Source organism: Strigops habroptila, chromosome 8 (assembly GCF_004027225.2).
Source record: "Strigops habroptila isolate Jane chromosome 8, bStrHab1.2.pri, whole genome shotgun sequence".
Lineage (NCBI taxonomy): Eukaryota > Metazoa > Chordata > Aves > Psittaciformes > Psittacidae > Strigops > Strigops habroptila.
This window is the reverse complement of record NC_044284.2, coordinates 1,564,145-1,579,863: the sequence shown is the minus strand read 5'-3', so window position 1 is coordinate 1,579,863 and position 15,719 is coordinate 1,564,145. Positions and strand designations below refer to the sequence as shown.

The 15,719-nt window shown below is 39.2% G+C and overlaps 1 protein-coding gene across 1 annotated transcript in view; it reads left to right on the top strand.

Moving 5' to 3' along the window:
- The window catches only part of SNX7 (sorting nexin 7), a 29,747-nt gene extending 14,357 nt beyond the window's left edge, over positions 1 to 15,390 (top strand). Inside the window, exons 7-9 of the mRNA XM_030493798.1 lie at positions 1,999 to 2,079; positions 7,266 to 7,418; positions 14,995 to 15,390. Of these exons, the coding sequence (XP_030349658.1) occupies positions 1,999 to 2,079; positions 7,266 to 7,418; positions 14,995 to 15,075 (315 nt within the window). The 3' untranslated portion in view covers positions 15,076 to 15,390. The remainder of the gene's footprint in view (positions 1 to 1,998; positions 2,080 to 7,265; positions 7,419 to 14,994) is intronic.
- The last annotated feature ends 329 nt before the right edge of the window (positions 15,391 to 15,719 follow it).

Below are 15,719 nucleotides of genomic sequence, written 5' to 3'. Positions count from 1 at the left end.
TCACTAGCTCATTCCTGATCTACAACTGTTCCTTTCCCTTCATTCACAATGGACTTTTATTTTTCCTACAGCTTGCTTCTGTCTTGCAGTTTGGAGAGGGCAAACTGCTAGTTACACTAAAAACACAAGAAGGGAAGTCAAACACTAGTAAAACCTGCTTTCAGAGGTGTGTTTAACCCCTCATCACAGGGACCTTTGTGCTCTGCTGCCAGGATCATGCGCAGATGAGCAGGAGAAGGTGTGGTCAATACAATACTATCCTTGTGTTTTCCGGTGTTGGGAGTTCAGCCTTAATCCGGGGGAAAGCGATGAATTCATAGCTAAAATATTTACATCTGGATTGGCTCCTTCCTAAGTGACTAACAGAACAAATCTGGGGAGTGCAGAGTCCTGCTGTGCCTCAGGGTACAGACTGCAGCATTAAATTGGTTATGGGTCCACATATCATTATCTGAGGCTTTTATGGCAGGGTACCATTAAATGTTGCACAAAAAACATTGTACAAGTATAATAATATGCTTTAAAAACACAGTCCCTCTCTTTGCCATTAGAAATCAGCACTTGTCTGTAGTTGTAGCACATTAATATTAAAATAATTGGGTTTATCTTGTAATTTAAGGACTATTTGTGACGAAAGTTGCCAAAGAATCATTAAAACAGTTTTAAAAGAGGCAAAAGAAATAGAGAAAGCATTTTTAAAGACAGCTTTTCCAAACATATTCATTTTGCTAAACTTTTTCTCTATTTATCTAACCAAAAGATACCCTGAGCTATAGAGATATAGATTGATGAGCATTAGTGTGCATCACTAATCTGTTACTACTCACAATTGCCCATTCAGGTTTACCAATTTTTGTCTAGTGAGTACCTGTTCAAAAAGAAATATTGGAAGGTTATTTGAGAATTAACCTCCTCAGTTCTTCTGTTGCGCTTCTTAAAGTGACAAGATTTCAAAGAGAACTCAGTCAAGTAAGACAGCTAGAGAAGGTAGAGCTGCTTGTGCCTGAGCTATTTCAACATGCCCTCTGCTAGAGGTGAATACTCAGAATCTCTTCAGTATATGCAGAAGAAGCAGTAAAACCAGTTGTGGCAAGGTGATGTAAAAGAAGGGTTTGAGATTTGTATTCTATATGTCTTGCTTCTGACTTCTTTTCTTTTTAAAGAGGATGAAAGCTTTGTAACATTTCTGCAAGATAAGCACGCCTGAGTGTGCTTTTCCAGATGAGGAAACTAAGGCAAAGAGAGATTTGTAAGGCTTCATCAAGGTCACAGAGCAAATGAGCATTGGAAATGGAAATCTCATCATAATACCATTCCTGTTGTGTAGTTCAACAAGTAGCATTCCTTCCCCTTTCTAATTATTTTTGACATTATGCTAAAATCCAATACCTGCTAAGACAGTTTTAAAGGAGGTAATAATTACATACGCTCAAAATAAGCACATATATCAGAGTTAGAACATCTCTCATTTTCATGATAATTTCATCTGATTTTTCTGAACCACTTTTGGCATTTACAAAATCATATTGAAGGTTAAACTCACAATTGCAGGAATACCATTTTTAGTCATTTCTTCTACTTGATATTGTAACTTTTTCTTAAAGAAGATACTTTTGTTCCTGAGATTGGGCAAACTCATGTTCCTGGTTTAAAATCTGAATCTATAGTAAGTTGAGCTGATACTAAGTAAGCTGCTGTTGCGGATTTTCTCATACAGGCATACAGTGACACTGTGTATGGCAGATTCTTGTGGCACTGATTTGGGATTTACTAAGATTCTTGAAAAACACATAAGATAAAATACAGGTATTGAAGAATAAGTTCATGATTTTAAGGTTTTTTTTCTAGAAAGTACATGTATCATGTCCAAAGTATTAAAAGGCATCATACTGTGATCTTGCTTCAGGTCTTAAATAGCCAAGTTGTTTGATGGTTTTCTGCACAGATGGCTAAAAATTGGTGAAGTTTACTACTTTTTCTTTCTTTTTCTCTATGAAGGGTGTTTTGAAAAGGAGAGACCAAATTCAAGGCGAGCTCGACTCCAAAGTTGATGGCAGTAAAAAGACAGAAAAGGATCTGGTGAGTATGCACAGAAAGTTGAAATCTTCCAGGCCTTTTTCTAGCTGTAAAAGATGAGCCCCTGAAGAAAGCATCTCATAGAATCATAGAATGGTTATGGTTGGAAGGGACCTTAAAGATCATCCAGTTCCAACCCCCCTGCCACAGGCAGGGACACCTTCCACTAGACCAGGTTGTTCCAAGTCCAACCTGACCTTGAACTATGCCAGGGTTCTTACTTCTGGGCACCCTGTGCCAGCGCCTCAGCACCCTCACATGGAAGAGCTTCTGCCTAAGAGCTCATCTCAATTTCCCCCCTGGCAGGTTAAAGCCATTCCCCTTGTCGTGTCCCTCCAGGCCCTTGTCCAAAGCCCCTCTCCAGGTTTCTTGTAGCCCCTTTAGGCACTGGAGCTGCTCTAAGGTCTCCCCTTAAGGAGCCTTCCCTTCTCCAGGCTGAACAAGCCCAGCTCTCTCAGCCTGGCTCCATAGAAGAGGTGCTCCAGCCCTCAGAGCATCATTGTGGTCCTCCTTTTGACTCTGCTCCAACAAGTCCGTGTCGTTATGGGTGCTGAACACAGTACTCCATGTAGGGTCTCACAGGAGCAGAGTAGACGGGTAGAATCACCTCCCTTGACCTGATGACCATACTCCTTTTGATGCAGCCCAGCATACAGTTATCCTCTGAAGCCATGCTTTGTAACTGCATGGTGTCTCTGTAATGCTGATACTTAAGATGACAAGGGTTGGTCTTTGTAGCTATGCATGTCCTGCAAAGGCAATTATGCACAACTTCATTAGACAGGACACTGAAGCAAAGGAAAAAGCAAATAGTGGGTGACCACTATTGTTTTGGCAACACAGCCTGTACCATAGTTTAATTTTAGCACTTCTCTTTACTTCCACATTGGGAGATAAAGGAAAGGAAGACTTGCTGCAGTGCTCTTGGAGCTGCTGCTCCGTTGATGTAGGAGAGGAGGTGGTTAGAATGAACAAAGCTGTTCATGAAGATCATTTAAAATAAACAGGTCTCAGTTCTGTACTTACAGGTTCTGTCTTACCCAGTTGGGCCTCGGGATGTTTTTTATTACCAGTATGACACCTTCATTCATTCTAGTGAAGTCAGACTGTAACTGGTAACCCAAGGCATCCCCAAACCTATCAGCAAGGCTCTTTGGGCTAGTTAAAAAGAACTCCTGGGATGGATATTGGCATTTTCTTAATTCTTGTTTAACTCTCCAGCCCAAATAATGTTCTTTTAGCACAGTGTTATCACAAAGTGTTACACAGCGCACAGAATACAGAAAAATGACTAATAACTTTTTAGTACATCAAAGGAAAAAGTCCTTGACATTTCAGATACTTTTAATTAGGGTTGTTGTAATCAGCTTTCATGTAAAGATCAGCTGTTTAGATCGGGTTTGGCACTCGAAATGCATATTTTTCTTTGATTTCTTGTCACTGAGCTGAATAATTCAGTTATCTTACCACTGTCTGAGATCTACGGTGGCTATAGCTTATTTTGTACCAATTTGCCTCTCTGTCCTGCAGTGGGACAGGAAGTAAATACCTCGGGGTTTGGTTTTTCCTGAAGTGGAAATTCTGTTTTCTTCTATCTTCTATTGTCCTGTCGTTTCACAGAACATTGCCTGGCAGGATGTGGTCTTTTCAGAATGTATTTCTGATATATAGCTGATGGAGTCCTCAGGCAAAGCACATGCACCCTCTCTTCCTGACCTGTTACAGAAAAAAAGGAATATTTTTCCTTTAGCATAGTATTGATCATACCATGTTGAGTTGATCTCGACAGTGGTTTACTCCATGAGGAGGTGTTTGGATTTGCTTCCAGTAAAATCTGGAGATCTTGGGTTTTTCCCTGTTTCTGTGTTTCCAAAGCTATGTTTACAGTTTTGGTAAAAGCCTTTGGCCATTGGGATTATCCGGGTGTTCAGAGCTTGGCTTTATCTTTCCAATTCCTCTTATTTCTTACTCAGTTCAAAAATCCTTTTTCTAGAGCCTGATTCTCTCTTCAGTTTCACAAAAGCAGTAAAACAGATATGTCTGTGTAATCTGATCATAAACCCCTGTGTTCTCCAATTGAGTGGCAAGTGTATCCTGAAGCCTTTTTCTTCATTGTAAGTTGAAGGCTTTTTCTATTCATTATAGTTTGGCCACTGCTATTTTTAACCATTCAAGTAACTTGTGACCACTTTCTTCATCTGTTTTTTTAGTGTTATAATTTATATTATATCTATGTTGAAATATTCTGCTCACATTTCAAACCAGGCTGATTTTAGAATAAAAGGTGGTCATACCACAGGTTAGTGTTATTGGAATTGGTGTCAAACACTGAGTTTGGCTGTATTTGCACATTTCTATTCGTTAGCAGAATTTATGTAGCTTCTAATGATCTCATAGATGTCAGATTGAACTTGTCAGTGTGATTTAGTAGCCAGAAATTCTGCTGACAACGAGTGGCATGAACTCTAATCTCATTTGAAGTGTATTTTCACCGTAGATAAGGAATCTCAGACTGTCATTAGAGCTGATAAAAGGCTGCGAGATCTTTAGCATTGGTCACGGCAACCATTAGATGATTTAACTAACAGGAGGTTATACAGCAGGAGAATGCAAAACATCTCCAAGGTCAGTGCAGCTGAAAGAGGCTGGAATCACAAATTAAACCTTAGGAGATATCAGGTTCATTGGCTGAAAAAACTGTTTTCTTGAGTTGTGCTTCTGCCACTGGGCTTTTAGAAAGTTGCTGCTAAAAAGCCAAAACCTCGTCTCTCTCTCCAAAAGTTAGCCCATGAAGAAGGCAGTTGTTAAGAATATGGAAGGTCTGAAGACTGTGAGTTTGGATTCAGTCTCTGACAGAGGTATCTGGGAGGACTTTGCTTATCTAGACCTTTCTTGCCTCCAGGCTGAAAAGATGTTGGGAGTTTGTGGCTCTTTTGCTCCCACACTCCATTCTGAAGGCATAAACAGCAATGCTAGAGCATCCCTCTGTGGTTTGGGAGTTTTTAACAGTTTTGGTACTGCCACTAGTGCTTTTGACAAAAGGTTGGTATAATGTGCTCTGACAGAGACAGATGAGCATTAAATGCTAACTTTGGGATTTTAGTGTTCAGGCTTGAAACTGAGTAGTAAAGAGATGAATTGCTGAATCCATCACATTCTGAATATATCTTATGTTGTAACTCACCGAATCACAGGCTCGCCAACCATTAGTGCTGGAAGGGCCCTCTGGAGATCACCCAGTCCAACCCCTTCCAAGGCAGGGCCACCCAGAGCAGGGCACACAGAAACGTGTCCAGGCGGGTTTGGGATGTCTCCAGAGAGGGAGACTCCACAACCCCCCTGGGCAGCCTGTGCCACGGCTCTGACACCCTCACGTAAAGAAGTTCTTCCTCATGTTGAGGTGAAACTTGTTGTGTGTTAGTTTATGGCCGTTGCTCCTCGTCCTGGCACTGTGCACCAGCTCCAGGCTGAGAAGGGTTAGTATCACCAAGCTGTAGGATTAATTCACAGAGCAGATAGGAATTTGTGCTATTTTGCATAGTGTGATAGTGTAAAATGCTGTGTCACTTACCAGGTAATTTGGCTATTAGGCCAAGTCTCTTTGGCTACAGGTTCACATCTGGTTGTGCTCTGCCCTAGCAGTGCCTGGTTCCCCCTTCCTGTCCTGTGGTTTGATGTCTGATGAGCACTGTGCCGTCCTCCACTGATGGGAGATTTAATTTATCCTACTAGCTGCTTCAGTGAGATCAGTGTAAGAAAGCTGATTCAGGATCATATTTAATTTGCAGGATAAGTTGTATAAATGAGGAACACGCTAGGTAGATGGTTTTGTTGGACCAAGCCATTCTTCTTTGATTTCTGCTGTCACAGCAGCTGAAGAGGGTGGCATTTATGTTATCAGTTGTGAAAAAGTAGATCTTAAACCAGGCTATTTCAGATGAAGAAGTGTGGCATAACGCTGTCTTTAGACCTTAAGTCCAACCCTTGCCTTGATAGAACACACAGTTTCTTTTGGGCTGTAGAGGGTGATGTTTAAACTGCATATCCAGGCAGGGATGGAGAACAGAGCCTGCCTGTCCACATCACGTTGTGACTACACCGTGGAAGAAATTCATAGTTCCTAGAAGAGGCAAGACAGAAAAACCCTGTAAAATAAATGTCTTAAAGATACGAAGAATGAGATAAGGGGAAGCTGCCACAACCAGGAGTTCGAAGTCAGAGAAGTTCTTTATGTGTGCAGCCTATCTCCTTCCCATACAGAGGCTTTTTTACTTGTAAAAGCAAAAAATGGATTCAACTGCCTTTCCTACACTAAATCATCAGAAAATATTCACTGTTTTCAGTCTTCTGTGTGCATTCAGTTTTGGTATTTGAAGGAAATGCAATTAACTTGGGACGTGCCCAAGATATAAAATCCAGCTGCCTGTAATTCCTTTAAAGATGATTTCCACACACTTAAACTTTAGATTAACCTTGTCATATTGGCTACAGTGTTGGTAGTTGAAATTACCCATGTCCATAGTTTGATTACTGATCTGGCTAGATAATTGAACTTGGGCTTCTCAGCTCCATCCACTTCCTCACTCCCATTAGCTGAAAAGTCACTTTGTGCACCTACAGTGAGTAGAAGCAAATGATGGATGTAGAAGTCCTTTGGTTTAATTTGTTTTTCTGCTTCTCTGTTTCTCTCATATGGTCACACAGACATTAGTTCCACAGGAAAAGACAGCAATGTGACAGGCGAGAAATCAGACAGTTTGTGCTTTTGATTTCTACTGTCTTCTCCCCATTCTGTTTTCTCCTGAGGTTACCAAATGTTCTGTCAGGGTTTCCTCAGTTTTCCTGGCCAAATCTACTGTGTATAGTTGATTCTGTATTTTCCTTTTCAGATGCATTACTGTCAAGTTCTAGTGAAGAGGTGCCAGAGTCTGTAACTTCTCAGGCAATACAATTATCTTCAGCATCACTTTACTTCTAGTCTAGAATTTCTATTATTAATATCTCCGACTTTTTTCCAAGTTACTCATTAAGAATAAAATTTACATTTTCTCTTGGGCCATGATTCTGTGTTAGGTTCAATACCAGCCTTGGTTCTGCACTTCTCTTTCCGTGCACTACAAGCACTTGATTTTAATCACTTTGAAATGGTGACTTTGCTAATATTTTTCATGTTTACGATTCATATTTAGTTCTCAGAAGAGATTGGGAAACTCGAAGACAAAGTCGAATGTGCCAATAATGCCCTGAAAGCAGATTGGGACAGGTGGAAGCAAAACATGCAGTGTGATATGAGATCAACGTTCACTAATGTGGCTGAGAATAACCTCCGTTATTATGAAGAGGTAAAACCACTTTCACAATAGCAATGTTATTCTTTCATTGATTATTTCAGTGGAGAAGTCTATGGGTTGGCTGTAAAGAGGAATTTTTGCATTTTAGTCCAGACTTGTGTTAAGTTCAGAATCAGTTTTTGTGGGAAGAGGGAGGCAGTTATCCTTAACTGGACATGTATTTTATTTGTGCCCAAGTGCTTGATCCTGAGTTCGTCATCGACAGAGGGCACTCTTGTTTTACTAACCACAACAATTTGGACCATATTTTGTGGTTCAGTGTCAGCTGCTGTAGTTCAGTTTGGAAATGTTTTGCGGTAACTGCATGAAGAAGCCCCCTGGAAAGCTCAAACTTCTGTTAAATGATCTTGTATGAGGAAAAGTTGAAATGGGATTCCATTTCAGACAGCGCATTCAGGAAGTCCTTGTTATTTTTCTAAAGGAATTGTCTTCCATGAAATAATCAGACTTTAGAAGGAGAAAGAAGAACAAGACAATTTTTAGAAGTTAATATGAAAAGCTTAAAAAAATACAAATGCTGCAAGTATGTAAAATGAATAAATCAAATCTTTTTATAATGGAAACTTACTCCTTCAAAAAGGAAGAAAAGTGCTTGAAATTAGATTCTTATTTTCATCTCAAATGCCACAGATAATATTCTTGGTAAGAATTCCCTTTTACAAGGATATAGACTAAGAAAGAGAACTTGAAAACATATAACCAAATATGTTAAGCATTCTGTGAGGTTTCTTCCTGAGGAACATGTTGATTGAAGAGCACATTTTGAAGACACTCCAGATGTCTTGAAATTACTTAAAGAATTTCTCCTTCTTTTGAGAAAAAGATTGCAATATATGAGACATCTATTAAATCAGTGATTTCACAGATACGTGTGGCTAGCTGTGATTTCCAATCCTGTACTCTGAACTTTTTATGACCAATGACAGTGTCCTGATTTTACAAATCACTTTGTTAAAACATAATTGAAAAGACAGAGCTCTTGATCATAATCTAATTAATTAACATCCAGTGTATGAGATGCATGGACATCGACAAGCTGTTGTTCCATATTAAGATCAAGATATCTCCTGAAATCAGGCAGCAAGCTTTTGGTATCCTCTCACATTTTCCTCAGTTATTGAGGATTCTGACTTCTATCTCAGCAATAGGTATGTTAAAATGATGATGAGTGGATTGAAATATTTTGTTAATGAATGATTTGCTAAATTAAAACCCCAAAATAATCATTTAGTTCTCTTTCCTGTCTAGAAATGCTTTTTTGCTGATTAGACTTTTAATTCAGAATATCAAAGCTCGTCCTGTACATTAAATTACTCTCATTAAGTCACAAAGTGGTTCAGCTATCTCTGTAATTGCCAGTGATTCTTCTTAAATAGCATATGAAATACTGGAAAAGTTGGTTTATACTGAGACATCATTCGTTGTTAGTACTTTTCTTAAATATTGAAATCCGCATTAGAAGCTATTGCTGTTCTATCTCGGTAGATCTAGATTAAAAATGACTAAAAATCTGATTAAAAATATTAAAAATCTAGATTTTTATTTTATTTTTTAGAAAAAAGCCACCTTCTCTTACTGCAGCAGTTGCCAGAACAGAAAACTGTTGTGTGTTATGTCCTGTGCGAGCTGTATCACTCCGTGTTTGCAAAGTGAGGGCTCACCAATTTTGTTCTGTTCTTCCAGAAAACCATTCTCTTCATCCTGACCTTCAAGAGAATTTGATACAATTAATACTTAGGTTGCGAGTGTGAATCGAAAATATGCATGTTTATTTGAGCCCTGTGGTTAATACTGACGGTTCATTACTGAAGAAGTGATTACTTTCAGAGGCCTTTATATTACAAACTCCAGGTGTGTAACATACTCCTGAAAACAGCAGAAAAAGAAGCTCTGGCATCTGCTTTTGCTATTTGGAATTCAAATTTCAGGAAGGGAATCTCAGAAATCTGAGAGTCAGAATATGATTTTTATGCTTGAAAACAAAATCCTTCCGTGAAGATAATAGTTTGAGTTTCACACCTTAAACTCATGCAAAAACCACACTTCCTGTTTCAGTGGTTTTTCCTTGTTCAGTCATTACTCACATCAGTAACATTCTCTCACATGTCCAAAATTAAACTACATTCAAGTGTTAGCTGTAATTATATTTCTCCAGATTTATTCATTCAAAACAAGTAGAGGTATTTCTGTAGCCTTCCAGTTTATTGAATATCTGAATTTAACGTACCTGAATAAGAAGTGTTCCTTTGGTTTTGATGCACCATTTGGTGCTTACTAAACTTTTCCTTGCTGCAGCATCCCTCATCTTATTTCTTGCCTATTTTTCCCCCCAAGAATGTTCTCTGCATGCTCCCGGGCCATGGATGCCATGGATAGGATTCATGCCCAGCTCTTCCGTTCATGTCCTGTGAGATATCTCTTACTTTCTAATTTAGTCACTACCTGCTTCTCCTCCTTTCCACAGCTTCCTTCACCCCCAGTTGAACTCCCATTCTTGCCTCTCCAAAAGCACTGTCCCATTCCCTTCTCTATGTCAAGATTTCACTGTGCTTTGTTTTTCCCCAGTCTTGCTGACGTATTTTCCATGCACACAACTAGCCGGGAGTCATTCCTGTTAGTGGCCATTCTCTGCATCCCTTACATTGCTGAGAACTACAGGGTAATGAGAGACATCTCATGTTTTCTGGTGGATTTTGCAGTAGAGAATCCAGTCCTTCAAGAGTGTATAAAGCTAACACCACTGTGATCAAATCCAACATTGCAGTGTATCAAAGTACAGTAGAATATCTAAAATGTTATTTTGTCTTTGTCACAATATGAGGAAAGAGTATGACCTTACATTTGTTTGGATCTTTCCTTAGTTGTAGTTGTCTAAGGGTTCTGCTGTCAATCTGTCAAGCATCACTTAAAAGATGTACTTAAAAGAGTATGTCTCAGCACATGAAAGAGTATGTCTCCCTTAAGCTGAATTGATGGTCATGTTACATGAAGTGCTACTTTCGAATGTTACCTGTAATTATATTTCTCCAGATTTATTCATTCAAAACAAGTAGAGGTATTTCTGTAGCGTTCCAGTTTATTGACTATCTGAATTTAACGTGCTTGAATAAGAAGTGTTCCTTTGATTCTACAGCTGTGGTGTTTCTACACCAATCATCTCTTTGTGTCACTCAAAGCTGTGGCAACAAAGATAACTAAAGCCCCGTGTTGCAAATGTACAGGGTTATGAGAGTGAAGGCTTTCCTGTGACAATGTGCAAGCTATCTTAGAATATTTATTTAAATATTTAAATAGAATGTCGTTTAGTAGCCAAGAATTGCCATGACTGATTATTTGATATTCCTGTAGCTGGTCTCGAAAGTTCATAGGGTTCTCTACTTCCTTTTCTTTGCTTCTGGAAAACAGTTGAATGCACACTTAAGTCTCTCTGTATTCCACAAAGGGTTAAAGCCAATAATATGTTATATTAATAATGACTGTAAATGCACTGCTAAAATAGGGGAGAGTTTCTGAAACAATATTTCAAAATTCAGAACTTTATTTCTGAAGTAAATAGCAGTGATTCTTAAGTCTTACAGAGAAAAATGCTTGAATGAAGCACGTGTTAACACCCTACCCTTAATTTTATTCCTTTTCCCCATGCCTTAGGTGCGATGCTGTTGTCTGCAATAGCACACCTTAGCCCAGACAAGCTATCTGCCACACAGCTGAAATCACAAACTGTCCCCAGAGTGGAGCTTACAGCTGAGAAAGATGACTGTCACCAGCAGTATTTTCATTAAGTTAGGTACAGATGCTCTGCAGACTAAAACCAAACCCAGATCTAAAGCTAGTGGTGGTGGTGGTATGATTATTTAGCCAGCATGTCTAATGTGTTCCTGGTACAAATGAGCAAAACCAAACCAGGCAATGCTGAACTGTGGCTTCCAAGAGCAATAGAAATGAAACATTTCCTACATTTTTCCCTTTGTTTTTCTCATGTGTTTACTATAGTCTCAAGGATATTTACAGCATCGAAGAAAAAGAAACACTTTACATTCTTCTCAGCAAGGATCTTTGTTAACTTATTCTATCCAGAACAAACACCAGAAGAAGTGGCGAGATTTTGCAGCCCAATCCAAAGACTAGTTAAACATTATAAATCCAGCAAATATACCAGAGTTTGGTTTTCCACTGCTCATGAGGCGCTGTAGTAAATGCAGGAAGACTGGGTTTTTGTCATAATGTTGGATGATGTTTAATTAGTTGTGGCATTGAAAGAACATGCTTTTCTCTTGTGCATGGATGAGCCTCTTTTTTTACAGCACAGCCTCTGATTTTCTCATGTCAAACTAATCCTGTTGCAATCTTTGCAGCTTAATCAAATAAAAAGCTACAGTCATGTTTGCTATAGTGAGATTCTTGTTGGTAATGACACAGCTTACTCTTTTTCCAAAAATAGAAATCATTTCCTCATTTTCTTAACTATTTCAAACATACTTCAGTTTATTTCTGTGACCTACATTGTTGTACAGGCATAAATTGAGCCAAAAGATTCACTGGGGCAAAGCAATACTCCTTCCCCATTACAGCAGCTTCCTTCGAAATCCAAAGCCCTCCTGTACCTCTCTAGCTAGTAAAAGCTGTAGAAAAATAGATGAGATTTGTTGTTTGCCCTAGAGGCCTCTGTAGTGATGCATTTAACTAGTCATTTTGTTGCATAGCAAGAAGTTATCTGCTCATGCATGTTGATTACATCCCACCTTAGCAGTGCCTGGGATTTTAGCTAACAAACTTCATGTGATTTTCCAAAGCTTCCACATGGCTGAGCCCATTTGTAACTGTCACTTCAAAGCCACTATCCATCCTTGAACCCTCATTCATGTCAACCATAAACATTTAAATACTTTGAGGAAGATGTTTTTCCTTACAGCGGGAATCACTGTTTCCATGCACTCCAGTTTTTGCTTCCGTGCACCCAGAAACTATGACAATATTTATGGTCACTTTCTCAGGCACACGTAAGATTTCATTTTCAGATTCTACTCCCGAAAATGCCACCATAAAAGGTATTTTTAAGGTTTCCACCTTGGAAAAGAGGCAACTGGGACAGAAACACACATGGCACGTGACACACTGCTTCTGCTGTCATCCCTACTACGGGCTCTATTTTTAGGTCTCCTTTTTACTTAGCTATGCAGTTGTACTAGATATGAAAACCTTTTTGCTGTTGATGTTGCAGAATTGATATATGACCTGAAGTAGTAATCAGAATATTTTAGGTAGACTTATTTAAGCCTCTTGCTTACCTCGTTTTGGGTATTTAGGCTTTTTTCCGTCTTCCACTGGGCTTTCACAAGTAATTGGATTATGAATTTCAATCCTAGGCATGCTCATTGAATTTGCTGGGTTTGGTTTTCCTTTTTTTCCCCCCTTCTTTTCTGTCTCCTTTGTGAAAGCTGGCTGATCCTCTATTTCCATCTCAGTTTTCCACCTCCCAGGAGAATGAAGTAAAACCATTCTATAATAATGTTGAAGTATCCATCACTAACAAATGTTGTTTATGCAGCTCTTGCTTCACAGTAGAAAAAGCTTGAGCCTAAGGCACAGAGACCTAGTTTTGGTTTGGTGTGGTTAATTATAAAGCTTGTCAGCTGTGATGTCTGACAGTGAAATGAGCCACCATTGCTCTTACAGTTAGGGAAATGTGTTTTGGTTATATAAAGGAGGATGAATTAAGAACACTCAGTTTTTGTAACTTGTGTAACTGAAAATGTTTTGCATCTTTAGTCTGGAAAGACTGCAGGAGGTTGTATCAATCTGGTTAAGCAACATCCTGGGATTGCATGTGAAGATGTGCAGTTTGGCTCAGCATTGCAAAAGATAACAGAAAGCCATTTTCACATTCCAGCCAGTGCCGATACATGTGTTTTAATTCACATGACTGAAATTACAGAATGACAAACCATGGAGTTACAGGCTAGAAATTAAACTCATGTTCAGGAAAAACAAAAGTCAGCCATTGCCAACAAAAGACTCTTCAAGAAAGAGTGATCATTTCTTGTCCCACACCTAGAAAGAGCCTAAGAAAACACATCTGCCTTGCAGCTTTCTAGGATGGTGATCCAGGCTGAGCCTGAGCAAGCAGAAATCAGAGTCCAAGCACCACAGTGAAGAGACAGTGCTAGCAGCAGTTGACATTTTAAAACTAAGATGCCACCTTCCAGCTCAAGCATCTCAGATAGACTTGGCTGCCACAGTGTCACATGAAGTAGGGGAGAGTCTGTTGATTAAGCCAGAAATCAGTTTGCAACACTTGCAGTTCATGTTAGTGCTGTTTTCTCTGCTTCTCCCTGGTTTACCATGTCAAAATAACATTTATCCAAAAAGTCAATGAAGAAATAGACTTCCACACAACTCTTACCCTGTTGGTCTTCTCTTTTCACAGTAGTTCAAACCATACATGTGCTTTGAACAGCAGCACAACATTGTTGTGTGCTCAAGCAGCAGAAGTTAGTTGGGGATTTTATTAGCCAGATCTGAAAAAGACTGGAGGAGTAGGTTCATGGTTTCTGTGTCTAGGGGATCATATATGAGTAACAGGAACAGTCTCTAACATGCTGGAGAGGGACTCTTCATCAGGGACTGTAGTGACAGGACAAGGGGTGATGGGTTCAAACTGAACCAGGGGAAGTTCAGGTTAGATCTAAGGCAGAAGCTCTTCCCTGTGAGGGTGCTGAGGCGCTGGCACAGGGTGCCCAGAGAAGCTGTGGCTGCCCCATCCCTGGCAGTGTTCAAGGCCAGGTTGGACACAGGGGCTTGGAGCAACCTGCTCTAGCGTGAGGTGTCCCTGCCCGTGGCAGGGGGTTGGAACTGGATGATCTTAAGATCCTTTCTAACCCAACCCATTCTATGATTCTGTGATTAGAACAGGGCAGGCAAATCCATGCAATCATTTTATTGCTATGATGCTATTGAAAAAAAAAAATCTGTTTCAAATGAAAAACATAGTTTGTACAATTATAAATACATTTTGCCATGAGGAGAGAAATGCCATTTGGTGTAAGGATGACAATTTCCTCAGCCCCTGCCTTTCTGGTCCCATTTCTTTCCTATTACTTGGGGGCAGAAAGATTTTTTGGTGTGTTTAGAATATAACCTTTTAATTTAAGTTGGAAGGAAAATCAGGTATACAGTAGGAAGCCACAGGGATTACAAGGGAACTGTACCTGTCAGTGCGCTTCCTATTTGGTAGAGATCTTTGTCTGTAACTAAAGGGGGAGATGAAAGAAGAGCATAATTAATGTTAGCATCTTCCATGCTAACGCATACCATGACAATACTCACACTGTGCTCTTGTCATTATGTAGAAGTGACCTTTACAGCTCTCTTGGCTTGTTGGCTAACATTCTGCATATCACTGAGCTGCCTAGGAAACCATATTTTGCTCTTACCGTAGTCCCACAAAAGCAGCTTGGGACAACGAGGATGTATTCTGCTTTTTTCTTCTCCTTGGCTACCAGTTTGATAGGAATCTATCTGCTATATTCATATGTATTTGTGTTGTCTTTTGTTGTTTTTTTTTAAGTGCCTTGCTACATGGGAGTCCTTCCTAGCATCTCAAACAGTGGAACTTCATATGGAAGAAGATTCTGAAGACAGACCTTGAGTAATATCTCTGCTCAACCTCTGCATAGTCCATGCAGTTTTTCCCGACCAAAGTGCTTTATACAAGATCAAATACATCATTAAATTTAACTGTTAAGAATCAGTGAAGCCAGCTTATTGAAAACTCAGGTATTCTAGTCCTGAAGTACATTTTGGAACATGCTATATATTGCTTTATATTGCTTAGCTGTGATTTTACATATTTTTATGCAAGTGTTTGCATACAATCGTTTTCATAAATATTGCATAATTTGGATATAAAGTATTTTAAAAATGTGAAAATAGCTCCATTTTAATAAAAAGTTTAATAAGAAAAGCTTGTCTTTGTTGTGGATCTTAGCCTTGAAGAAGGATTTTGATATTTTAGCATGCTCGTCCCATTCTCTTTGTTAGTAATTTCCTGTGAAATTACTTAGTGTAGTAGGAGCTCTTTAGGATTATTTTACTAGATTGTGCTACTCACCCGATGGCAACATGGTATGGAAAGATGCCAAACATGTTCTTGTGAGATTAATGCTGCTTTAAAGTACTGGTAATTCACTACTCAGTTTGCTGTATTTCCATGCCTATTAAACATCTTCAGTTTGACATTTTAGAAAGGATAAAAAACCCCTGACAGTTCATGAAAAGCTGTTTCTACAGTGA